This window comes from Hylobates moloch, unplaced genomic scaffold, assembly GCF_009828535.3.
Source record: "Hylobates moloch isolate HMO894 unplaced genomic scaffold, HMol_V3 SCAFFOLD_1, whole genome shotgun sequence".
NCBI lineage: Eukaryota > Metazoa > Chordata > Mammalia > Primates > Hylobatidae > Hylobates > Hylobates moloch.
In genome coordinates this window covers 127,201,421-127,227,585 of record NW_026652276.1, presented here as the reverse complement: position 1 = coordinate 127,227,585, position 26,165 = coordinate 127,201,421, and the positions used below count along the sequence as shown (strand labels likewise).

Genomic DNA, 26,165 nt, shown 5'->3' with positions numbered 1-26,165 from the left:
ACAAAACAATAACAACTCTATCGATTCACTGAAGCCCCTCCCCAAGCGCTGTGCAAGGACAAAAAGAATCTTGTGATGGTACACAACGCTTGAGTTCCAGGCAAGTCCCCAGGCAAAGGTATTCCACGAGTTTCACATTCACGCTCAGGGCATCCTGTTAATGCCACATCCTATCAACAGGTAACACCTGTGTTGGTGCAGGGAAGAGCTTCAACCCTTAGGTGCTCTCAGAAGTGTAATTTCAGAAGTGCAAACTGACCTAGGGACTGACAATGGGGAGGGATTTCTGACTTTCCTTGAACTGGGTAAATATAAATAAAAGTGGCTGCTAACCTCCTGGTTTTAAATTTTGGAAACCAGAGACAGAGTTCCAACCACAGATGCCTCCACTGCTGGCATTCCCTTACCCTAATCTAACAGTTATGATTTCACCATCAGAATATGAGTCATGCACAGTCACATTTTTTTCTCAATATTATCCTGTTCCTAGCTGTTTTTAAAATATGGACAATCCAAAAAGGCAATTTGAATGGGCTCAACATTAACGGATGGTTATAGCATCATTTTAGGACTGGTGGAGAAACTAGCAAACATAAAACTGAGGGTCTGCATTTAAAAGAACAGAAAAAAACCCCTGAGCAGATGCATGGTCTGATGTAGAACTCACCATTTCCTATGAGAGGAGAGACTGCAGGGGCTTTAGGGGGTAGAATGGGGTTCAGTCGCGGAAACATTCCATTCACTTGTTTTAGCCTCTCTAGTTTTACGTGCTCCATCCATTTGGTCCCTGTCGGGTTTCTCCTGGCTTGCAAAGCAAGGGCTGTGGTTGCAGTGGAAATGGTCGAGTCCATGATTGGGGTTTCATCGATGGCACTGAGGTCTCCTATACTACCTCCATCGGTCAGAGGAAGCTCGAGCCCACTGTTGGAATAGTTGCTGATGGGGGACTGTTGGCTGCTGCATGAAGACTGACCACCAGGGCTTGGCTGAGATGTCTGTTGGGGTCAAGTGGAAAGGAAAGAAATGTCACCAGGGAGGGTCAAGGAAAGGGAGCCAATAATGAGAGCTCATGCATATCAAGATCTTCAAGATCATCGGTTGGTTGAATGAGAAGAAAAACTATGTTCTGGTGAATGGAGCTGGCCACTTTTGGCCAGAATGACGGATGGATCACCAGGCTGATGGGCAATGGGAGGCAATGGACAGCAGAGAATGCTAGCTGCAGTGTGACTGGCATGGTATCAGCCATGGAATCCTGCCCCAATCACCAACTTTGCAAACACACTTCCTCGGTTCCAATCCCATCTCCACCACTTTATTCTTTGGGCACATTACTTAGCCACTCTAAACCTCAGTTTCCCTATCTATAAAACAGGGACCATTTATTTCAGGGATTGTTGTGAGGAATTAAGTGTGAAGCCCAGAGAGCACACAAGTATAAAAGGACCTGGACAATAGCAATTGGCTCACAGGGTGTCAGCAATTATTATGATCCCAGGTGGTTTTAGTCTTGATGTTCATTTTGCTCAGCTGAAACATAAATGTAAGATATGCGCCGTCAGCACACATTACCTCCTCCAACAAGAGCCCCTCTAGGCTGTTCAGGGCTGGTTAGCCAAGCTCTTTGTAACCTCTCCTCCCTCCTTCCACATTTTCTTGCTTTTGTAGAACCTCAACCAAGTTGTCAGTAAAAGCAGTTGAGAGAGGTAAAACTTCAATCACTTAGCTTGTGCTATACCCAGAAAGAAAGAAAGAAAGGCTGCAGATCACAGCCATCATCAGTCTGTAGAATGATTTCACTGTTCTCCTTAGTGTACTCCCTAATAGTTCACTAGGAGGATTAGGAAATGATTCCCTAACTCCAACCGAGTAGACTCTGTAAGACAATGCTGCAAACAATGGAATCTTAATCTAGTCCACCGGTCCTCAATCAGGGAAAGTACTGCCTCCTCTTGTTCCCAGGGCTCCTGGAAATTCAGGGTGGAAAGCCTGGTGCCCCAATATCTGGGGATTACTATATAAAATGGCCTACAATGCACAGGACAGTCACACAGCACAGAATTGTTCTATCTGAAGTTCCAGCGGTGTCCTGGTTGATAAACAGTTGAATCCTTTTTGTACAGATAAGAAAAGTGATGTTCAGAGAAGTTTAGTGACTGCCCAAAGTCACAAAGTGAATGGTGCAACTAGCCTGGACTCCTAGGCCGGCTACTTCCATGCGTCTGCAGCGCCTTCACCAGTGTTAGTATAAACACAGACAGCAGCCGAAAGGGAGAGTGCTTTAGGGAGAGATAACTACACTCACTCGGTTACAGAGTACTGTAGTCTCAGGTGGAATGCACAGTGCCACCAGGAAGGGCTCTTCGCAGTGGAACCCTTTCACTTCTGCTATCATGGTACATACACCCAAGCAAATGAACACTTTCTAAGTGAGTGCCGCATGGTACACTAAATTTGTCCCGGGCAACCAAGCAGAGCCAAATAAGATATACAAATTCGATCATGAGTATGTGAAGCCTTGCTTAATTTTTGGCCTCAGCAGAGTGCTGGAGTGCCAGACCACCTGCTCCTTCCTGAGGTATTTGTTTCCAGAGTTTTGGATGTCTTTTACTCCTGGACTGTCAAATCAGAGTGTGTGCAGACATGAACCTGTGCATTTGTGCAAACACACAGGCAGACACACTTCAAATAAGGCACAAATGCACTCACAATTAGGAAATTGCTTCAATGAGTGTCCACATTTAAATAGAGATTACATTGCTAACAACAAATGAAGCCAGATCTTCCTCAAAGAAGGTGGTGCACATCTGGTCTAAGGATGAATATGCATTAGTCAGTACAATAATGAGTCTTTCAGAACATCTGCTTGGTAGGCCCCAGTGTGATTTGTTATGGAAACCTAGACAGATAGAACGATGAATTTCACCAACTAAATCCACATTTTTCACATGCTGAATGTTCAAAACACATTGCTTCTATATTTGAAACATATCTGAGTAATGTTCACTACCAAAGATATCACAAAACCACAAAAACTAAAGAAAAATTAACAGAAAAAAGTAAATGTTAAAAAATGAAAACAAAACAAAAAGGACAGAGAAGCCAAAATTCCCTCACCTTATTACCCACTGTCCTTAGGAAGTGAGAACAAGACATTTAGGAGCATTAGACAGAAGAGATGTTGCATTAATAAGAAAAAAGAAGAAAGAATTTAATTTATAGCATGATGATCAAATCAAAGACATGTTTGTAAAGAAAACTAGAAATGTAAATTTCATGTTTATTAGTAAATGTCTATGAAGATACCTACTTTTAAATGTGTGTGAGCATATACACACATAGTATCTGCTGTGGAAATGTAATTAATTTACTAACCTCACTAAGCCTCAGCTTCCTCAAAATACGGGCGTAGTCTGATCTCTATGGTTTCTTTTAGTCCTATGGTTCTAGGTTGGTGCCAAAGTAATTGTGGGTCTTGTCATTACTTTTAATGGCAAAACCCGCAATTACTTTGGCACCAACCTAATATGACTGAATTACTTTATAAAATATTCCACACATTGGGACATCTCAATGTTGCTGAGCCAAATCGCTATAATTTTTATTTTTACCAATTTTCTTTTTAAACAATGCGTGTTTGAAGAGAAAATGACAACTTTCTTGAGCTAGGAATGTACCCTAAAAGTAGAAGAGATTCTGGGTTCTTGGAATATCCCAAGAACATAAATCATCGGTTTCATGACATAATCTAAGACTGCAAATTAACTTTCTTTGTTTTGTTAAACACTTGAGGATAAACTGTTGAATGTTCTACACAATTATTATACAGGTAGGCTTTATTTTAAGAATAGACATGTGCTCCCCTTCAAAAAAAGTACATAAAACACAGTTTATGAACTGATTAAAATACAGTGGTCAATCATAATGGATAAACATCTTATTAAGATACTTTTTTAAAGCAAAGTACAGCTACCCACTGAGAAATCATGATAAATCTGGATAGCCGATTTGTGTTATTTTTGGCTAGACTTAATGTCACTCTCTAAGACTCTTAAGAGTTCAATGACAAACTCAGTAAGTCATTAAAACATAGCTTCTCACCCTCCCGATGGTAAGATCATGCATTATTTCCCGCCCACACGTACTGCGACATCACTCATGTATTCATAGACTGCCCATCCGATAGACTGCTCTAATTTTAAGAAAATGCTGGCTTTAAGTATAAATCTGCTTGCCTGATCATTTCCATGCATCTGGGAGTCTGAGCATGAAACTTCTCTCTGGTACACTTCCTTCACAGGTTAGAGAGTGACAGCCCAGAACCCAATATATTTGCACAATTAAATCCATTCTATGCATGGCCAGATAGGCTGAATCTCTTCTACTATCTACTCTTTTAATTTTTCTTGTTGTCTTTGAAATTTTTAGGTGTTTTATAAAACCACATTCATGAAGCGAAGTCATGAACTGAGGTTTGAAAGAAGCTGAAAGAGTAGCAGAGCCCACATGTCCTATTAGTCTCCAAACACAAAGATTGCCTACTGAATCCTCCAGATTCCTCTCTCGTGCTCTGCCTCGCTGGTTCAGGCCCAAATGTAGAAGTGGTCTCCAGTTTACCCAGTCTCTAGACTGGTACTGGAGTGGTTTCCTCAAAAAACAAGAACAAAAAAAAAAAACCCAAAAACACTCACCCCTGCTATGCCGTTCCCCTCCCACCCCTGTGCTCCTCTGCCTCCTCATCCTCCTCAGCTCTTCCCTCTGGAGCACTGAACTCCTGTCCCATGGCTTCCTCTGCCCCGACTGACTGGCAGTCTGTCCCTCTCTTGAATCCTCTTTACACAGACTTGTGTGTAAGCCCCCATCACACTGCACGGTATTTGTTTTTCAGTCTATCCCACTGGACTGTAAACTCCTAAAGAATATGGGCCATGGCCTATTTACCTTGGGGTCACCAGGGCAAAGAAGACAGAAAGCATGTTTACAGGAAGAGCCAATGAATGATTTTTGACATTAAAGACACGCTGGAAAGACAGACAGTCGTGTCTTTCTTCCTTCCATGGCACAGTGGTATGGTTCTGGGAGGGATTTTAAAAATCAGTTAGGAAACCTGGGAACTCTTTTTCTAGGCTGATCAACTTCAAGTAAGCAATACGGGTCACTGCCCTCATCGCCTCCTCAGATCAGAGACAGCCTGACACAGTGAGGACCGGGAAGTCCTGTCCCTCTACGCACCCTACCTGGCTCTTTTAAATGGGCCTGCTGTGAAGTCAGAAGGCGAGTGAATGACATACCATTGGCTTCTCTGCCTTGACAGCTTTCACCTGGAGGCATTCTTCCCGCTTTGAGGTAGTGTTGCTGAGGTCCTGCTGCTCACCGAGGGCTCCCTGAGTCGGTCGGCCAGGCGACCTGGACTGTGAATGGCTGCCGGAATCTCTCGGGGGTGGGGGCCGAGGATGGATGTCCCCTCGCTGCTTCTTGGTGACATGAGCCTCTGGGCCATGCACTGTCTTCACGTGTTTCCGGAGGGAGCTTGGGTCTGTGTAACGCTTAGTGCAGCCTGGGATTTTGCACACATATGGTTTCTGCCAAATCCCACAAGAATGAGGTAAGAGATTGTTATGAAAGAGACTATGCCCCAGCCCAAAAGTCCTTTATGGTTGCTCATTACATTTTTAATCCTTTCAAAACACTTTCACAAGGCTTTGAGGTGTTCAGATACCTCTAGGAACTAATAATTTAATAAGGCCATTAGGACACTGTTCCGTGTCCATAGAATCTCGCTTTAATAGATTATGGCTTGAGAGAGAGGCTCAGGGAGAACTAAGAATGTGTAAACTGCCTTGATGTTCTTGGAAGCATTTATACTGTGAGTGAGAAGTATCACGGTGCCATAATAGGCACTCAATAGATATTTGATGATGGTGATGATGATGATGACAATGAAGATGGTTTAAAAGACACCCATCATCTAATCAGAAGACTGCACACCTTTCAGAAGAGATTGTGTGGCAAAGTTTTTTATGGATGTCCTGGTTGTGAGATTGAATATCACTCTGATCCTTTTGAAAATGTGCTATTTATGCATAGGCATAATTTTAAAATTGCTGATGGCATCTCCCATGTTAGATGACACTAAAATGTGCTCCTTTGGGTAGCATTACAAGTGTGGGGATGTTCAGGGCTCAAAATAGCCAGAACCTTTCTGCTCTTTGAAGTTGGAAAGCCCTGTTAGAGACTGTCCATGAATCCTCATCATAAACTGCAGAGGGCTGACGGATGTTCTGGGGACCAGGATCTCTGGTCTGTTTTCTTTTCCTGAGTGAATTTATAGCTAAGGTCTATAAATTATTTCATGCTAATCTCATTTTCTATGTGGGTCAGTGATCAAGCTTAAGGATACAGTCATAAAAAATTATGCGGATGCTTATATAAGCAGATTATTTTCTGAAATCACAGAACTGCTGGCCTTTGGCTCATGACCAACATCGGATTTGTGAGTTTGTTCACTTGGCTTAAAATATAATATACGCGAGAATGCTTTCATGAATATATATTTATATCTATGTATAGCAGAGGATGAGCTTTTATGTAAGCAATCGTCAGGAAAAGCAGGATTACTATAATGTACCCATTATATTTAAAAGGATGCTGTGTCTTGTAGAATGTATGTCTAAAAGATGCTTTTTCACTAAAAGCCCAAGAACAGACTGAGTGCTACCTAAAATGCTGAAATGTCCTAATGCAGTGAAGCAAAGATCCTGAAACTGAGAGGTTTTACCTCCAAACCTGAGATTCCTTTGGGCAGAATTGATTCCCATTAACTATGAATTACATCTATTCAGGAGCTTGTGTGGTTTGCAGCATATATATATATATATATAATAAGATGAGCACATCAAATTCTATGCATTAGGGACAAAAGACTGGCTCTGACAGTTAGTGCCATTACCTTACAGTGTTCTGACACGGGCCCTATGCTTGCTCACAGCATTCCTGTGACAGGTTGTTCCATCAGCAGGCAGACTGGGATATATGGGGCAGAGGTATGGAGACCAGAAGGAGAGAGGGAGCACAAAGCCTGCATGTTTGGAGAGCTACTCTTCCTACAAATATATGGATGTACATTATGAGTTAGCTTAGAACCAAGGACGCAGCCAATGTGTAACGAGATACAAATGTGTCAGCTCCTGCACTTCCAGAAACAACAGCCCTGTTGGTGCACCTGTGCCCGTGTGCCCTTGTGTGTGAACACACACATTATCTACTCACAAAAATTCACAAATTCACAAGAATACAGGTTCAGAAAATGTATACCTCACAACAACATAACATAAACAAAATATGTTAACCCTTCACACAGCTTTTGCCCACAAATTTTGTTGTGATCAGTGACTGAAATAAAATATAATTAGAAACTAAGAAAAATGTTCTCAGACTTACTGAGGTGCAAGATTCCTCAAGCACAAAGTTGCATACAACAAGACTTAATCATAAGGAATACAAAATCTGATAGGAAAAATAAGAAGATGCAATGATCTGTAATATAAAGTGTGAATGCTATGTAAGGATATAGACAGAGGAGGGATCATTTTTCAGCTGGGATACTCATGGGAGGCATCAGTTATTAAGAGTCTATATCTGGGCTTAATGCCCAGCTCCCGGGGTTATCAGTAAGTGCTAATTAGATCATGTACATGAAGTGCTTACCAGGATGCATGGAACGTAGTAAGCACTCAATATACAGAGCTTTTATTAGGAGTCATTTTACTTGGGATGTCAAAAGGAAGTGTTCTCAGCAAAGGTCCAGTGGCAGAACCACTTCATGCACCTAAGCATGGCAGTGCACAGCACCAGCTTCTGGAAGGTTTCATTCATGGTCGTGATAGTGAGAGGTCAGGACTAGAGGGGTGAGCTTCGGCCCTGTGAGAACTGACACTTACACAAGCTTAGGGAGTCTCAAGTTTCCCTACAGGAAAGAGGGAGCCATTGCAGCTTTCTAGAGAGGGAGGTTCAACTGAATCAGAGCTCAGGAAACTTGTTTAGTGGTATCTTTGGGGGAAAAATGAGCTGTCTGATCTGGAGTAAGAAGTCCTGTCAGAGCTAGGGTCGGTCTAGCAGCCCTAAATGAGCAGGACAGCCAGAGGGACACGGAAGTGCCAGAAATTACTCCCTTCCTATTCCAGGCCATTATTTTCTTGGCCACACTTAGAACAGCAAAGGGCTTGGCACATAATTAGCTATCAGTATTTGTTCAGTGAATAAATGAAGTTGCAAATAAGAGAGGAAATAAATGAAAGCAAACCACTTGATTTATCTAGGATTGTGAGATTGCACAAATCTGGATTTCCTGGACAAACTTAATTTTGATGCGTCTGAAAATGTCCATCAGTCATACACAGGGCCAAAGTCTTGCATATAGAAGAGAGAAATACAATTTGTTTGTAAATATGTCTGTGGGTAGAATTTTAATTATGTATTTATGATAAAAGTTAATAATTTAAGTAAATTGCTCAAGTGTGGTCAATGACATTACTGCCCAAGATATCCTTTATCTTTTAATCTTACAACAAACACTCAACTCTCACATAACATTGCACTTTTTACCTTGGAGAAGAAAATAAGCTCAACTACACCACAATTAAAGCAAACGGACATGTACAAATATTTTAAGTCCATAAAAAGACAAAAAAGCTTGGTAATTGTCTTTATATGTGTGCATTCTGATCCTAACATACCCCCTGTCCAAATTTCTCCATGATAATAGGAGACAACATTGGCCTAACATCTATAGGAATGAATGCCCCCTAAATTTCTAGTCAAAATTACACTTAAATCTATGAAGTATACGAAATACATTCTAAGTCAAAACCCCTTAAAACTTTAAATTGAAATATAATTCACATGCTATAAAAATAATCCCTTTAAATTGCACAATTCAGTGGCATTGGTACATTCTAGACATTGTGTAATCATCACCATTACCTAATTCCCGAATATCTTCACCACCCCAACAAAAAAACCTTGTATCCATTAGCAGTCATTGCTATTCCCTCTCCCCTCTGCTTTTGGCAACCACTGATCTACTTTCTATCTCTATGTATCTATCTATTCTAGACTCCCTAAAATTTTGTACAAAACAAGTATAATAGATTATATTCCAGCTACTGCATACTGTAAAAGCATTTTTACATTAAAAATGGAGATGTGGCATCTTTAAAATGTCTTCAAACAGTTAGAAAATGAGATTCCAAATAACTCCAGTTTTCATGACCTTTTCACACAAAAAGTTGGTATATATGATATATGAACTTACATGTGTGAGTTTGTGAGTGAGTGTGCTTTTTACAGAGTGCAGTTAATCCCTTTAGAGATGTTTTTGCTCTGTCAGTTTCAGCTGAAGAAAACATGGTGAGAACCATCTTTGCCACCTTAAAGCCAAAAGACCACTGAGCAGAATGGCTCACTTTGTTTCTGTCAAGATTCTCTCTGCCCATCTCTCTGTCTGAAAGATCATGAATGTGTTTGACCTGCACTGGTGAGATCAAATGACAGCCACCCCAAGGTCTCATGTGTGCACAATGTTCCTTCTCTAACACATTTCAAGCAAACTGATGACACGCTGTGGTGCTGAACTATGTCTCATGTTAACAAATTCTAGTTAGCTATCCTATTTCCACTCAAAATGTGGGGAGTCCTTTTGTTAATCTCTCGATACATTCAAGAGAAGGCTTCACAGACATGTCAAAATTTGAGCTAGACCTCCAAGGCCAAATCGGAAGTCTGTAGGGAGATGCGCACTAAAATGTAAGCAATGAATTTGGAATAATTTTCATTCTTATGCCTCTCTACAATTTAGGGGGGATCACTACCTAAAAATAACAGTAACACAACAGGAATCACCCTGAAGCTTTACTCAATATGTTTTCCTAAGTAACTGCCTAGAAAGTATTCTGGGTTTCTGAGACCATTTTCCAAGATCCTTTGGAATTTAGAATGTCTGAAAATTGCATTTAGCCAAGGCTGGTTGCTCTGTAAAAATCTTTTTTGATATAATACCATTTGAAGATACCACTTGGAGGAAGCAAATAAAAGTGGATGACTTAGCAGGAAGCTGTCAGCTGTCAACATGCTACTTCTTAATATATCCATGGGGCTTATGGGGTCATCCTTTGCATGGATTCCTGCTATTTTGGGCAGAGTGACTGGCTCAGATTCCAAGTTAAATGTTCCCACTGTTTGACCAGTAGGTGGCAGTTCAAAACAACATGAAACTAGTAAGTTCTCAGGGGTTTTAAGAAGTTTCCTCTTCATCTCTTATTATTCTCCAAATAAGATCCAGTTTCCAGTCCCACCTAGGAAGCCCAAGCCTTCACCTGCAGGGGCAGAGCCCACTCATGCTGGGAATGGCCAAGGGGAAAACAAAACGAACACACTGCACCTTCCCATGTGCCTTCCCCGGGATGGTTCTTTGTTTCCTCATGCAAGCTCCGTGCCCACTGAGGATGCTTACCTCATTGGAATGCGTTCTGTTTTGGTGTTTGGCGCGATCAGAGGCATTTGAGAAAGCCTTGTTGCAACCTTCGTGCTCACAGACATATGGTTTCTCTCCAGTGTGAGATCTCAAGTGTGTTTTCAAGTTTTCTAGCCTCGAGTAGGCCTTTGTGCAACCTTCAAACTGAGGACAACAGGTAAATCTGGATTACTCTGCACAATGGCAACAGCAGCTTATGCCTAACACGCCCTCCAAGTTGATGAAAAACTGACGTTTCAAGGGTCAGCAGCTTTTCAAAACCCAGGAACAAAAAGTCCACTAAACTCTGCATTTATTGGGACTCAGATGTAGCTTGGTGCAGTTCAAGATAAAGAGTTTTCAGTGCCAGTAAAAGTCCTGAAGTTTTCTTTTTAATAGACCGCTCAATGTGGACAATGGGTTTCATTATCTGCTCATTGATCTCCTCAAATTCCCACTGATTTCAGATTCAGCACAAAGTTCATTAATATAGCTTTGTGTCCATACAAAGACATGGAATTCGATCATGTTTGTAAAGGGCCTTTAAGATGTAAAGTACCAGGGCTCAGCGTGCCCAGTGCGCCTCGTGGGCACCTCAGTGAAGAATGCACAACCTTGCGGCAGCCCCGTCCCACTCCATACACCTATGCCTGAGGACTCACTAGGAAAGGAAGGGAAAACTTTAAAACCTGGTATAGGGATTAGTTGTTTTAAAAGTCAACTTCAACTCTGTAAGTTGGAAGCTGGCACTTCCCTTTGCCTTCTGAGCCCCATGGTACCATAAGCTGTTGGGCTGCGGCCAGCAGGGTGGCCCTGTGTTCATTCCCAGTGCCAGCCACCGCTGCCTGCTTGCCACTCTGCAGAGCTGCGCTGTCCAACTCAGTCACTCAAACACCAAAGCATTTATCACCAGAAAATACTCTAGCCCTCTTCTCTTGCCACCCAACTATGCTTCCCCTGAGCTGGCGTCATCAGTTTGCACAGCTCTTATGAGTATGGGGAGGGACCCACGTGTGCCTGCCGCCCACTTTTGTACTCACAGTGCATTTGTGAGGCTTCTCGCCCGTGTGTCTTCTCATATGCACTACCAACATATACTGGGCTTTGAAGGGTTTCTGCTCTCTTGAGCAGTCCAGCCACCTGCACACAAACTCCTTCTTCTCTCCATGAATATGGTCGTTATTTATATGCTGGGGTTTGGAAAAAGAGAGAGAAATCAAATGGAAATGTATTCATCATTTCTGAAGGCAACAGAAGAAAATGCAGACAATACCCCAATCTTAAAAATTCTAAAGACCACAAGAATAACTTTACCATATTACAGATTACAAAAATTCCAGTTAGTACACTTCTCAAGTAAATTTGCTTTTGCTAACTGTGTATGCATGCTTCCTAACCAGCGGGAGTAGCAAGACCGGGATGGAGCCTGGCATCCCAGGAAATATACCACAGTACATTGGCCACCTGAAGAGCAGAGTTTAGTTCCAGGTTTGGGACCAGCTAGTTATGAAATGGAGTGAGCCACTGTTGACCTTTCTGAGCCTCTGTCATTTTTCCTTGCCAAGGCTGGCGATTGAGGCTAAAGAACTGCAGAGATGTTCTCCAGCTCTCACACGCTAGGCCATGGGTTAGCACCGTGGCTTAGGCTTCAAAAAGGGAAGGCACACACAGACATGCACAATTCCGGAACAGAAAAACCAAAAGCACTTGCAAACGAAACTTTAGCTCAGGGTTAATCAGATTGCTTCCTGAATAAGAATTGCAGAGAAAAGAAAAGAATTATACTGAGGAAGAGGACTGTGTGGTCATCAACAAACGAGTTAGTCTTTCAGGGCCTTGGTTTTCTTCTTGTAGAAAATAAATGACTGGATTCGCTAGTTGCTAAGGGCCTTTCTAGGTCTAAAATTCTATTAATACGGTTTTTAACATAAAGATGAAGTTCCCTGAATTACTTACCAATTCATGGTTTTAGAATCATTTAATTTCTTGGATTAATACAATTAGGAATCATTAGAAACCTATTGCAGCACGAGAGGAAGAGAAGCTTCTTAATTTGAATCAAATTAAGGTCAATTTCAACAGGTTGAGCATACTATTTCAATGTTCAGCTATGGACTACTGAAGACATTTGTATCCTAGGTTGATGCTGTTGGTCTTTATTTTCTGGTGATTCTGCATTTTATTTGCCTTTATTTAAGGCTTGTAGGAACACTTTCTCAAGTATACATAGAAGTACATCACCAAAAAACCTCGTTCAATAAGAGAAAGCTCCCTTTGGCTCCATGCCTCAGGTGGTGGTGACACAACCTCTCATTACTTTCCTGCTGAGTCCAGGGCTCCTAAAGCAGTGGTCGCTGTGGGTCTGAAGGTGAAGTTCTGCCCTCAGAGTGGGCCTTTCCCAGTTACTCCACTAGATGGCCTACCGCTTTATGGGGAAAAAAAATTTACAAAAGTAAAGTTTTCTATGCTGTTCCTGGAGTTTAAAACTGGGTGAGGACAGAGAAAAGAAATTGTTGTTCTCTATCTCCTCTCCTTGGAGCAGCTCCCAGAAAAATTTGATGACCAGCAGAGAGAGAGTGGTACATCGCAGCCCAGGAGAAGAGAGCCAACATCCCATCAGTAGCTCCAAAAATGACACAGAAACTGCAGTGGTGGGGGAGCAATCCCGCGGCAAACAGATGTGGGTTTCCTATGAAAAGCCAACCATGCTCCATGTCAGTGTTTCTTAAAAGTTATGATGATGCACACAGATATAGGAAGAGAACAGATATTCTGGACAGGGGACAACATTCAATCCGCACGTCTGCTTTTAGTGTCTTTGTAGCCCATACACAAGACCAGGGCTTTCCCAAATGTGTGCTGAAGCCCAGCCTTGGAAACCAAGCTCACATCTTACAGAGGTGTTCTATGGATTCTCAAAAGGGAGAAAAAGAAGTGATCACACAAAACCACTCCATAACAGTTGCTCTTGGTTCAGTTTTCCAAGTCATTGGAAATAAAGCTTGGATCCTTGGATTAATGCACATGAAAGGGAAAGAAAAAAGGAAGGAAGAGAGGGAGGAAGCAAGGAAGGCAAGCAGAGTGAGGGAGACAGAATGAAAGGGAAGAATAAGGAAGGAACGCAGAAGGGAGAAAGGAAAAGTTAAAATTGGGAAACTGAATTACAATTTGTGCTGAGCCAACTGCTTACGGTTGGCTCCATGTCTTATAGTTCCCTGTTCTCTCTCATGCTTTTAAGAGGATGTGCTGGGTGACACTCACACCAGGCCCTGTGCTGGAGAACATAACAGATATGATTCTTGCCCCGAGGAATTAAGTCTACCAGAGGGAAACCAGTCATGGCTTAAATTACTATACAATTATAGTTGTGATAGGCATTATGAAGGGAGATACCAGGTGTTTTATAAAAACATGTAATGAGATCGTAAGTCAGTGTGCAGCATCAGGAATCAGGGTCCGCTTCTCCAATGAAGCAGCATTTAGAGCAGGACCTGAAGGATGAGTAGACAGATCAGGTGTGCAGGGAAGGATGGGGTAGGAGAATGGGACACTACAGCGGACCAATGACACAGAAGTACCTGCAGAAGAACAGAGCCTGGGGCCTTTGAGGAACAGGGTGAGGGCCACGCATGGCAGGAGAGAACTGGCCAGGGAGAGACTGCCACCACTTGGCATGGCGAGAAGGCATGAGTTTTCTGTGGGTCAAGTGTGACATAGGTAAGCTTGGGTTAGCTTGCCAGGGCTCACCTAAAATGCTGTGTGCTCAGTCACGTCTTCAGCAGTGAGGATGTGGGAAATACCCCTGCATAAAACTCACATACACCCCAGGGAAAAGCCAGGCTTGCATGTCTGCCCCTGAGGAGGAGGGCATCAGGGAAACCTGGTGCTACTCAAGGGAGCAGGGGTGGCTAAGAAAGAGGTGCCAACAGTGGCCAGTAAAGAAAGAGACTCTCATCTTTTCCTTTCCTGTCTCATCCAACACACTGGAGGAGCTGGACCCTAGAAAGAAAGGGAAGGTGTCTCCTGGCAGCACTCCCAGGCCCCAGCTCCTTTAGGTGAGGTGGCAAAGGGAGGGCAAACAGCCTGCCAGTTCCCTTGAGGCCTGTGCCTCGCTGCTGACAGGGAAGGGAAGGCTCTGGATTGGACCTGAGATTGGAGGTTTAAACTGGACACTTTAGTAATCCAAAGCAACTGGGAAGGTATAGAATCTGCCTACAATGGTGTTGAGGGATCCAGCACTGAGCAAAGAAGGGAGAACTGGCAACCAGTGGAGGAGGGCAGTGCCTGGAAAAATCCCAATCATTTCCTAGCTTCTTCTACCTTTGCCACTGAGACAATGTGTGGAAATTTGAGTGGCAGGAAATCCCACGCCAGTCAGCAAGCATGAACACCCTTGGTGTTGTCTCCATGTGGGGAGGGGTGGGGGAAACTTATGTTGGGCACTTAAAGCAACCTCATTTTCAGTAAGGGTAGCATCTTGGGAATGTTCCCTTTCCAACCCCTTAGACCCGAGTCCCAACTAATATATTTTTGCAATTTTCTGGAACTGCTCTTAAGTTCAAACTTGCATTGAGACCACAGTTACTTTTCTTTAAATGAAATTCTACACCTAGGAGAGTGGGGAACCAAGTCAATCTTCCTCTTCTTTACTGCCTAAATGCTGCAGAGAGGATGTAATCAATTGCTATAAGGAAAAATGGAGGCATCTTTCTGCCTGTTTAAGTAGTTCAAATGGATTTTAAGCTTAACGTATTTCCTAGAACTAGATTTCAAGTGAAAATTAAAATTCTAAGAACTCACAGACTTCACATGTGCATGTATTCTAAATATTTACTTTCCTTTAAAATGCTGCATTGGGCCAGGCATGGTGGCTCACACCTGTAATCCCAATATTTTGGGAGGCTGATTCAGGAGGATCACTTGAGCTCCAAGACCAGCCTGGGCAACGTAGCGAGACCCCATGTCTAAAAAAAAAAAAATCAGGGTGTGGTGGTATAGGCTGTAGTCTCAGCCACTTGGGAGGCTGAGGCAGGAGGGTCACTTGAGCCCAGAAGGTCAAGGCAGTAGTGAGCCAGGATTGCACCTACTGCACTCCAGCCTGGGAGAGCAAGACCTTGTCTCAAAAAAAAAAAAAAAAAAAAAAAATACATTGTACATTGCCCTCTGCAGTGAGTGTTCATCTGAGGGCCTATATCACAGTAGGCAGAGCACTGGAGGGCAATGGAGGACGCATTCCAGACAATTTCTGATGAGTTGTGTACCTTTGGAGAGACCAATTCATCTATTTGGACCTTACTTTTCTCATCTGTAAAATTAGATTAATGAATTAGATCAGGTGTTGGCAAACATTTTCTGTAAAATCTAGATAGTAAATATTTTAGGCTTTATAGGGCTGTAAGCAGCCACAGACAACATTTAAATGAATGGATTATCTGTTCATTTATGGATGTGGAAAACTTTCATGTGTCATAAAATATTCTTTGACTTTTTTTTCAACTTTTAAAAAGTGTAAAAACCATTCTTAGCTCACAAGCTGCACAGAAACAAGCAGCCGGATTTGGCCTATGGGCCATTGACTGCTAGTCCCCAAACTGGATGAGCTCTGTTTTCTTCTCATACTAACATCTGACAGGTGAGCCCTCAAGCCTGAGAAAGCAAAATTAGAAGGAGGTATGTTCTAGTGCCAGAGAAAAGAAAAGGCAGTAGGAAGGACTGAAAATCAGGATCCTGTGCTATAAAAGGCACCCCAACAAAGGGAGGGCCATACATTAGGCCAAACTTCACTGTTTGTATCATATTCCTAGGACTAAGTAAAAAAAAAAAAATTCTTTTTCCTCACCAAAATCCAAGGTAGATAAGAAAAGTGATAGGCAATGAATTCTTAACATTCAATGGACGAATTGACCCCGTATGAAGCTGGCCTGAAATTCAATGGGCACGAGTTTATTTGTGGTTTCACTGAAAATTTGATTTCCCAGCAGTGAAAACGTTAATCAAATATATAAATAATTTAATTGGAGGGAAAATAATGCATGATTAAATTCCAAACTAATCCAACACATAGACATGCAATTTGCCAGAGGCCCGAGAGTCAGAAAGAGATAGATGGTGTAAATTACAATGTGGCATGCCAACTCTCTTGGCGCAGCCACTCTGAACTCTCCCTGTCTGAACAAACAGGGCCGGGACATCAGGACCAGGAAATTTCCCCAGAAAAGCCAAGTCCCGACACTGAACTTCCCGATGGATCCATGTCTTCAGTTTTCCAATTGGGGCTGCAAGCATTAGCCTTAGGGAACTGGTGACTGAGGAAGTGAACACCTCATGAGCCCGTAGCAAACCAATGAAGTGATGTTTTTTTAACTGTCATCGAATGGGAGCAAAATGAGCCAAGACGCAGTATTTCTTCCACTGTTTCTTCCACTCCTTTGGGGCTCCGGGAGCCCACAGAAAGGTGGGAGAAATCACAAGCTGGTTTAGCAATCGAGGAGGCAGAAGGTGCTTCTTTCTTTTAAGGAAGTTTCTTTGGGAAGCCGAGCCCTGGATGTCCACCAAGGAGGCTTGGAGAGCTACAGGAAGAAATGGGAAAGTGAAGCTTTTCTTTCACTAGCAGCAAAATAGATGCCACAATGGAGTTTACTGAGCTAATCAGGGTCCTTTCTTCTCACTTTGTTATTTCACTGCTCAGAGCAGGCAGTTTTCCCTTGGTCTGCTCCTAACCCTCCAGATGAAAGGACACATGCAGTCCATGGCTCGCAGCTCTCCAAATAAAGCCGCATTCACGCAGCTCATGAGGCTGGGAAGTACACTTCTGCTTTCTTTCAGTCTCCTCTCCACCAGTTCCCACTCAGAAACACAGTTCTCTGGATAGATAAGTGTCCTCCCTTCTAAGTGACTTCTTCAGAATGCTACCACAAGGCTCAAATGTGTGTGTGCAAGATCTGCACATCCCCATTCAAACGCTGCCCGAGGGAATCACTAATCCATAGATACACACCTGGCTGCCTCAAAAGTCTGTCCACTCTTTACATCAGCCAGTTTCTTAACATCAAGAAGGTGAATTCCACTGTTGTAATAAAAATATTACCTTTAAGCACCGCTAAAAACAGTGGAGGGGGGAAATGCAAAGCTTCAGGCTCAACCCTCACCAGTTTCCAGACAGCTCTCCTGTGCATATACATTTCACGCCAGTCTGTCAGTATCTAATGTTTCTCAAATCCCACAGAACTGCTTTATCAATTTAAAAGATTCCTACAAAGTACGACGCCAAGTTCAAGTTCATCACAGCACAAGCTACAAGTAAAAGCAAAATATATGGTCACAGTTTTCAAATATATATGATCTCTCTCACATACACACACACAACCAAGTGCACACACAGGTGGTGTTATGGCCTTCATAGAAAATAGAATAAGGGCTTAGAAAGCAGAGTGTTCCATATATAAACATCTAAGAAAATGGAACAGCCTTTCTGGCTGGCAGTTCACTGGGTTATCTGGTGAGTCACTGGTGGAAGGCTGGGCACACTTGCTCCACCCTCAGTTGTATTTCCAATTCATGCCTTTACTACATTTCTCTCTCTTGAACCATTAAGATGCCACCATTTGTTGTGGTGATTATATTTTTAAAAGACAGAAAATAAAACTGAAACATTCTCTTCTCAGAACATCAAACTGGAAATGTTTGATAGTTCCAAAATCTTTTTATGTTACTCTACCAGGTGAGCTCATAAATGTGGCTTGAGTTAATTAATACACTGAACAGGATTAGATAATTTGAAACTTCTATGGGATTTGCTGGGGAAAGATATTAAGAAAGTCTTCCACTTTGACATAAGACGGGATATAAAGAAGTAAACTATTCAAGTAAGCTCAATTTTCAGTGTTTCTTGACTTTATGTTATAAGCCTATTACTCTTTAGGTAGTAGTCCAGAAATATTTCTGAAAAGAAAAAAATGGGAAAATAATTTAGAATCTATTAAAATTTAATTTATATTAAAACTGATTTGCAAGAAAGACTGAAATGTTTTGCCTAAAAGAACACTTTCCACAAGAATCTCTCAAAACTTTCTGCCTGAAATAAGGTCTATACCTTTCAGTTTTGTGTATTACTTGATAAATGTAACATCTTTGAAAGTTTTACAACTGTCATGATGTGGATTATATTGGGGATACCTTGTAATTGGATTCCTAAAGGCTTCACTAGGCAGACATAGAAAAAAACATGAATCACAGACTATCAGGACTGAAATAGGCCTTATATCTCAATATGCACTTTAATTTTAGATAAATAAAATAATTTAAATTGTTTTGGTGGCACCCATCAATCTTCCTTCCTAACAGATTATTTAAAAACCTGAAACAGCCTCTGCTGTGGGAGGGATCTCCCTGAGACTGCACAAAATGCCTGTTTCAATTCAAACTGGTTAATACAAATATCAAGGCATCTTTCAGTTTCTGACATAACTATAAAATTATACCAGAAAATACCAAGAGGACTCAAGACTTTGGGTACAAACCAGCATTCTCTTTCTAAAAATAAAGCAATTTCTTATTTCTGATTTGTGAATACTAAGAATTAGAACGAGATAAAAAATATGCTTCTTGGTTAAAAATGAATAAATAAATGGACTTCTTCCTGGCTGTTATTTGAATCCTGCTTTTAGGTACAAATGTGTAACAAAATTATTTTTTCTTATGTGTAAGAAGGCAAAGTTCTTTAACAAGGTAAATGTTTTATCTGAACAAAGGGCTTTATAATGTTGGATTTGGAGAAGAGAAATGAACTAACCTAAAATATGGTTCCCAACCCACCCCATCATCTCCCCAGACCTCCCCAAGGAAAGTTGGACTGTGTTTCACTGCAGCAGAACACTATCATTTCACATTTAAAAACAAAAGTCTATTAAAAGGAATGAAATATACATACACATTACAACATGGTTGAACTTTGACAGCATGCTAAATGAAAGAACCTAGTCCAAGAAAAGATAAATACTGCATGATTCCATTTATATGAGTATCCAGAATAGGTAAATCTATATATTAAAAAATGTGGGTGAATAGAGAAATTGGGGATGACAGAAAAAGGGTATGGGGTTTCTTTGTAGGGTAAGAAAAATGTTCTAAAATTTATTGTGGTATTGGTTGCACAGCTTTGAGAATATATCAAAACATACAAATTGCTGTATACTTTAAATGGATGAATTACATGGTAGATAAATTATATCTCAATAAAGATATTACCCCCCACCCCCACCCCACACCTCCAAAGAAAAACTCACAAAAGTATACTTGGTGATGAAGTCCGGTACTAGGAAATTGTGGGAGAATAAGAAGCTTGAAGGAACAGCCAGGTAGAATGGAATACGACTTCCCCAGAGCTACACCTCTCCTTCAGACTGACAGGGGTAGGGCCCAGCAAGTGTTTTTCCATTGAAGCACAAAACTGCGTCTTAACCACAACTTCTGCTACAACATACACAGACACAGACACAGACAGACAGACACACACACACACACACACACACACACACACACACAGATGGATTGAGTCAAAGTGGAACATATTTTATTTTTTTGAGACAGAGTGAGACAGAGTCTTGCTCTGTTGCCTAGGCTGGAGTGCAGTGGCATGATCTCGGCTCACTACAACCTCCACCTCCCGGGTTCAAGCGATTCTCCTGCCTCAGCCTCCCGAGCAACTGGGACTACAGGCATGCGCCACCACGCCCAGATAATTTTTGTATTTTTAGTAGAGACGGGGTTTCACCATATTGGCCAGGCTGGTCTCGAGCTCCTGACCTCATGATCCACCTGCCTCGGCCTCCCAAAGTACTGGGATTACAGGCGTGAGCCACTGTGCCCGGCTGTGGAACATATTTTTGTGATACAATATTTCCCAGTGGGTTTCATACTGGTCTCAGTTAACAACCTGGGAACCTCACATAAATGACAACTTCTCTGTATTCCTCTGTCCTCATCATCCAAGTTGTAGAGATGAGTGGAAAGATGGAGAAACCTGAACTTTGTGCAGAGTTGTTAACAGAACAAAACCAAAAAACGTCATATACTAACATCAGTTCAAGTATGCAAAATAGTGCATGATTTGAAAAAGCAGATAGTTTCTAATCCATGATATATTCTAAAATTTACTAAAGATGCTTGAAAAATTGACACACTGTTAATTCGGAATCTTTATCTTTTCAGTTTTCTGTTACCTTGGATTATATAATAACTAGGTATAAATGTAAAATTTGTGATATAATTTATCTAGCTGACCCTCCACCCTACCCTAAGGAATGCACATGTTCCAGGCTCAAACTCATATAAATATAATCACAGTACTGACTTAATATTAAGGTGACCTAAAAACTGAAGGAAATGTGAGTTTTTGAGAAGAGTTTCTAAGAAGTAAATATTCATAATATTGGTTGATGTTATTTATATTATTTAGGTCAAAAGGAAACATCCTCATTCTTCAAAGTGCCTTAAGGGCCCTGCTATGGTCTGAATGTGTCCCCCGTGAAATACATATGTTGAAACTTAATCACCAGTGTGGGTGTATTAAGAGGTGGGGCCTTGGCCAGGCACGGTGGCTCACGCCTGTAATCCCAGCACTTTAGGAGGCCGAGGCGGGTGGATCACCTGAGGTCAGGAGTTTGAGACCAGCCTGGCCAACATGGTGAAACCCTGTCTCTACTAAAAATACAAAAAATTAGCTGGGCATTGTGGCAGGTGCCTGTAATCCCAGCTACTCGGGAGGCTGAGGCAGGAGAATCACTTGAACCCAGGAGGAGGAGGTTGCAGTGAGCCGAGATCACTCCATTGCACTCCAGCCTGGGCAACAAGAATGAAACTGCATCTCAAAAAAAAAAAAGGGGTGCGGCCTTAAGGAGGTGATTAAGAGGGCAGAGCCCTCATGAATAGGATTAGTAACCTTATAAAGGGGCTGGAGGGAGCCCTCTCCCTTTCCGTGTGAGGACACAGCCAGAGGCTCCAGATATGAGGCATAGAATGAGCCCTCACCAGACACTGAATCAGCTGACATCTTGACCTTAGATTTCCCAGCTTCCAGAACAGTGAGAAATCAACTTCTATTATTTATAAATTACCCTGTGTTAACATATTTTGTTATCGCAACAGAAACAGGCTAAGACAGGCCCCTAATTCCTTCTAGAAACTATAAAAGTGCTCCTTCTCTTAAAATTTTGTTTTCTGAGTTCTAAGTTATTTTACTAAAACGAAAATGTAACTGTTGTCTCTTAAGAGGCTTATCTTACCATCCAATAAGGTGCCTTTTGTTAAAGAGCTTCTCAGAGTTTCTTTCCTGGAGTGACCTGTATTTAAGTCCTATTGTGATTTTACATGGAGATGTAAAGTGACATCTGCAAACCATTCTAAGACTCCGTGCACATCGTTTCTACAAGTTATTGGGCAGATTTAATTTTGTACCAGATCCTTTTAAATATCAACTTTGTTTCAGCCAAATGACAAAACCAGTAAACTCTTCTTAAGCAAATTGATTAGAGGCTTAATTACCAAAAAGAAAGATACAAAGAGTTAAGCAAGTAAGGATTCAGTAGTATCTATTCTAGAGATAATTTTAAAAAAGACTATTAAACACAGATAGGCAAAATTATTTTAACTGTGTAGTCATGGAAAAAATTATTTGGAAAACCATTCTCCAAAGAGGCACCTTCTATTTCATCTCTGTAATGAACAAATCCAGCAAACATGGTAAGAGCCAAGGTTTCTGATTTGAGCTCTAGCCCCAAAGGAGGTGGAGTTAAATCCCAATTTCCTGTTCCACAACTGGCTCCTAGATGAGGAAAATAGAAAGGCCAGAGGAGCTAAGAAAGTGGCTATAAATGCAACCTCTCCAAAGGATCAAATGAATTTGTCACTCATATGCACAGATCATTCCTACAAGTCCAGCATATGGAGAAAGCATTACCATCCATTGCAATTGCATTTATCTCCAAGTTAAGGATTTCAGAAGCCAGATTGTATCCCAGAGCATTAAAATTCCCTCACCTATGGGCTTGGTTTTCTGCCAGATTCAGAAAAGAGAGTTAATGGATAGTTTCTCTCTATACTAACAGCAATTTTACTATTCAACCTGTTGTCAAAAGCATGCTTATTTTGGGCTGGGTGCAGTGGCTCACACCTGTAATCCCAATACTTTAGGAGGCTGAGGTGGGAGGATTCCTTGAGCCCAGGAGTTCAACACCAGCCTGGGCAATATAGTAAGACCTCATTTCTAACAAAAAATAAAAATAAAAATTAGCACACGCCTGTAGTCCCAGCTACCTGAGAGGCTGTAGTGAGCTGAGATTGCGACACTGCACTCCAGCCTGGGTGACAAAAAGGAAACATAATGCTTATTTTGCTATTAAAACTTTGAAAGGTATGACGAATAGGCATAATAATATTTATAATAGTACAACTTGCACTTTTAATTTTAGGGTGATTAATGCTTGCTTACACACACAGAGACAAATGATGACTATCCCTAAGAAGAACAGAGAAGATTTAATTTTTAGTCTCCCTGATTACAAAGGTAGACATGAAGTTTTCCTGTTGAAAAATCAAGCTACCAGGAGTACCAGTATCTAGAAGTACACAGAATGTTAGCCTGTATTTCCTAATTTTTATGATTTCAGCAATCCACATGAAGCCTAAGCATATAGGTATTACTAGTAAAGGATCTGAAACAGTGTGATTCTGAGAAAATTCAAAAATTAAGAATAAAATAAAAAACATAAATGAAAAATGAGATCCAACTTTGAATGGGTGGTCTCTGTCTTCAATGCCCTACGAAAGCAACCATACTCCCTCCACAACACTGAAGTCTGATTCTGAACATTAGAACAATCAGCTCTTGAACTGGCCTTCAAGTTTAGAAATTCTGATATAATTTTGATCACTAAAATATAGGTTAAAATAATCACAGTTACAATAAAATGTATTTGAATTTCAAGTAGATTTGGAGAGAGTATTTTTAATATTGGGAGAAAAGTTGACAATTTGTTTTAATGAAATCTTTTGAAGATGGGAGGTAGAGAAGTGTTTTTGGTACCAGCCACAGTCCAAACTACATCCACGGTCATGGCTCTCCCTGAAGGCCTACTGCTCGTCACATTGCTAAGGGAGGGTCTTACATGGTAAGTGCTGGGAGAACTTTCCGCGGGCAATTACAAATAGATTAAGGCAAGTGTGTGTGTGTGTAGAGATGGATGGTGACTGCTGATCACAGAAGCACAGGCACATCTCAAGAACTACTGGAAGAAAGGAAGGAGGCAGGCAAGTAGGCAAAATTATCCATTTGGAAATCTGCCCACAGTCCCTGCTGAGCTGACTCATTCATTCACTTTCACTCAAAGCTTATTTATGATATGACAGTTACTGTGCTAAACACTGAAAAGGCAAGACAGAATAAGACATGTCCATTGGATCTTATCCAAGGTTGGCTGCAGGAATGCAGAAACGAATACTGTCTAAAAATTAGCCTTCAATGCACAGACACATTTGCTTGGCAATTAAAAGTAAGCTACTCAGAAGAATGCATGATTCTTTTCCTTCTCTCATGTTCCCCACATCATAGAAAACTAGCAGGCCCATTGCCCAGGGCTTTTCTAGGTTTGTCCTACCAAACCAAGGTGGAAAGCAAGCCCCTCTGCTTTGGCATGCTTTTCAACCTGTAGATGTATCAACTCTATCATTTTTCAGTCAACTCTTATTCACAAGCCACCCTGGTGTGCAATACCCTCCTAAACATCTCGACCCCTTATTAACAGTACATCTAAGTATATAAAAGCAAAATCTCCATACACACAATATGAGTATCAATCACCTGTTCTATACCTAGATTGTAATTTTCTTTAGCTTGTTAGTAGAAGGCATAGAGTTTAGAGAAAGAGCATAGGCCCAGACATTAGGCTATAGGGATTAATTCATTTGTGTGCCATGGGCAAAACATATATGAGACATAGGCACTGTGCCTGAGTCTAAATAAGGTGAATGGGAAACAATGGGATAGGCACTAATAAAATAGTGAAGAAGGGAAGGTTTCATAAACAGGGTAACTGAGCTGAATTCAGAAGGAAGAAAGGGAGGCTGACACAGGAAAAAGTGAATTGAGGAAGAAGGGAAGAGAGATACAGAGGCCCAGTGTTAGGAAAAAACACAATGTGCTGGAAAATGGTGCCAAGTGTATGGTTGGGGAATGTGTGTGCGTGTCTGTGCATATGTGTGTGTATGCATGTGTATGTGTGCACATGCTGGTGAGTGGCTGTAGGATGCATGCTGCAGAGGCAGCCTGGGGAAAAATTATAAGGGGTGTTGAGTGCCCTAAGGCAACCAGATCCCAGGCAACCAAGAGCAGGTCTTAAGCAGGGCAATGATCAGATTTGTGCTTATAAAAGGTAACTCTAGCAGCATCACAGAGGCACTAAGCAGAGACTGGGCAATGAACCCATCTAGGAGTTGCTATAATCATCCAAGAGAGCTGTGACCTTGAACTAGAGCAGTAAGCCAGGAGGATGAATAGTAAGGGGCTAGATGTGAAAGACATTACGGAATAATTTGTGGGTGATGAATTAGAGAGAGGAGTAAGAGGTGATACTGAAGTCTCCAGCTTGAAAGATCTGAGACAATAACAGCATTGGAGGGCCAGGAGATTTGGTGAAAATTACCCTTCTGTGGGGAACATATTATAGTGCAGATGCCTCCAGGACATCTCTGGTAGAGAGATTCCACAGAGAAGACAATCCTGGACATAAAGATTTGAGAATCTAAGAAAGACTGCAGCTGATGGAGGAATGTGGGCCCCTTCCCTACCCCATGTTATCTTAGGTAAACTAAAAAACACCTACACAGTATTTTAAAGATTTCACAAAGCCCAATTTGAAAACCCCTGATCAATGGAGACTGTACAGAGGATGAAAAAGGAAGAAATTGAAAACAATGACAAGACCGGTGTTTTAAGAGATAGGGAAACAAAAAAAGAAAGTAAAGGAGAGAACAAAGGACACAGAAAATGGCAGGGGACAGGGCATGTCATCATGTGGGGTGTCTTTGGAGGACCCCAACAGAAGCGATTAAGGCAAGGAAGTGTTAAGTTTTTTGCCAGTGGTAGCTTGCCAGCCCCAGTAAGTTTGGGGGGATCGGACAGGAAAGACAGAAAATGTCTAGCAATATGTTGGAGTGTGGGCTTAAGCAGGAAAACTGGTTCATTTGAAATTCCTGTGCTGGAAGGGGCTAAGGAGTTGCAAACAGAAATCAATATATCACTTGAGTTTTAAGCTGTTTGTTGTTTTGAATCTTTTGTTTCTCCCATGCTGCCTGTAAAATTCAGTTCTGTGCAACAGCCTTTTATCAAGGAGGCCTGCTGGAAAAGTGAGACTGTGACCTCATCCCAGAATGCAGATGAGTGGTCACCAGAAGTGAGCTGGATGTGTGACAAAGTGTCCGGCAAGAAAAAAGGTGGAGTGAGAGGAAACCCGAGGACCACATTGACCTGGAAGCACACCTGACCACCCCTGGAACAAGGGAGACAGAGCAGAGCCAGGGTCTTAGAAGAAAATGCCCTCCAGAGGCTGGCAACGTAGAGATCCACAGCTGGAGACGTGTGGTCACGTCTAGGATGGGGTCA

General features: G+C 41.7%; 1 protein-coding gene across 1 annotated transcript in view; it reads right to left on the bottom strand.

The window, feature by feature from the left end:
- The window catches only part of GLI3 (GLI family zinc finger 3), a 274,556-nt gene that overhangs the window by 2,904 nt on the left and 245,487 nt on the right, over positions 1-26,165 (bottom strand). Inside the window, exons 11-14 of the mRNA XM_058439226.1 lie at positions 11,551-11,700; positions 10,511-10,675; positions 5,292-5,582; positions 668-995 (exon numbers count right to left, since the gene is read on the bottom strand). Coding sequence (XP_058295209.1) covers positions 668-995; positions 5,292-5,582; positions 10,511-10,675; positions 11,551-11,700 — 934 coding nt within the window. The remainder of the gene's footprint in view (positions 1-667; positions 996-5,291; positions 5,583-10,510; positions 10,676-11,550; positions 11,701-26,165) is intronic.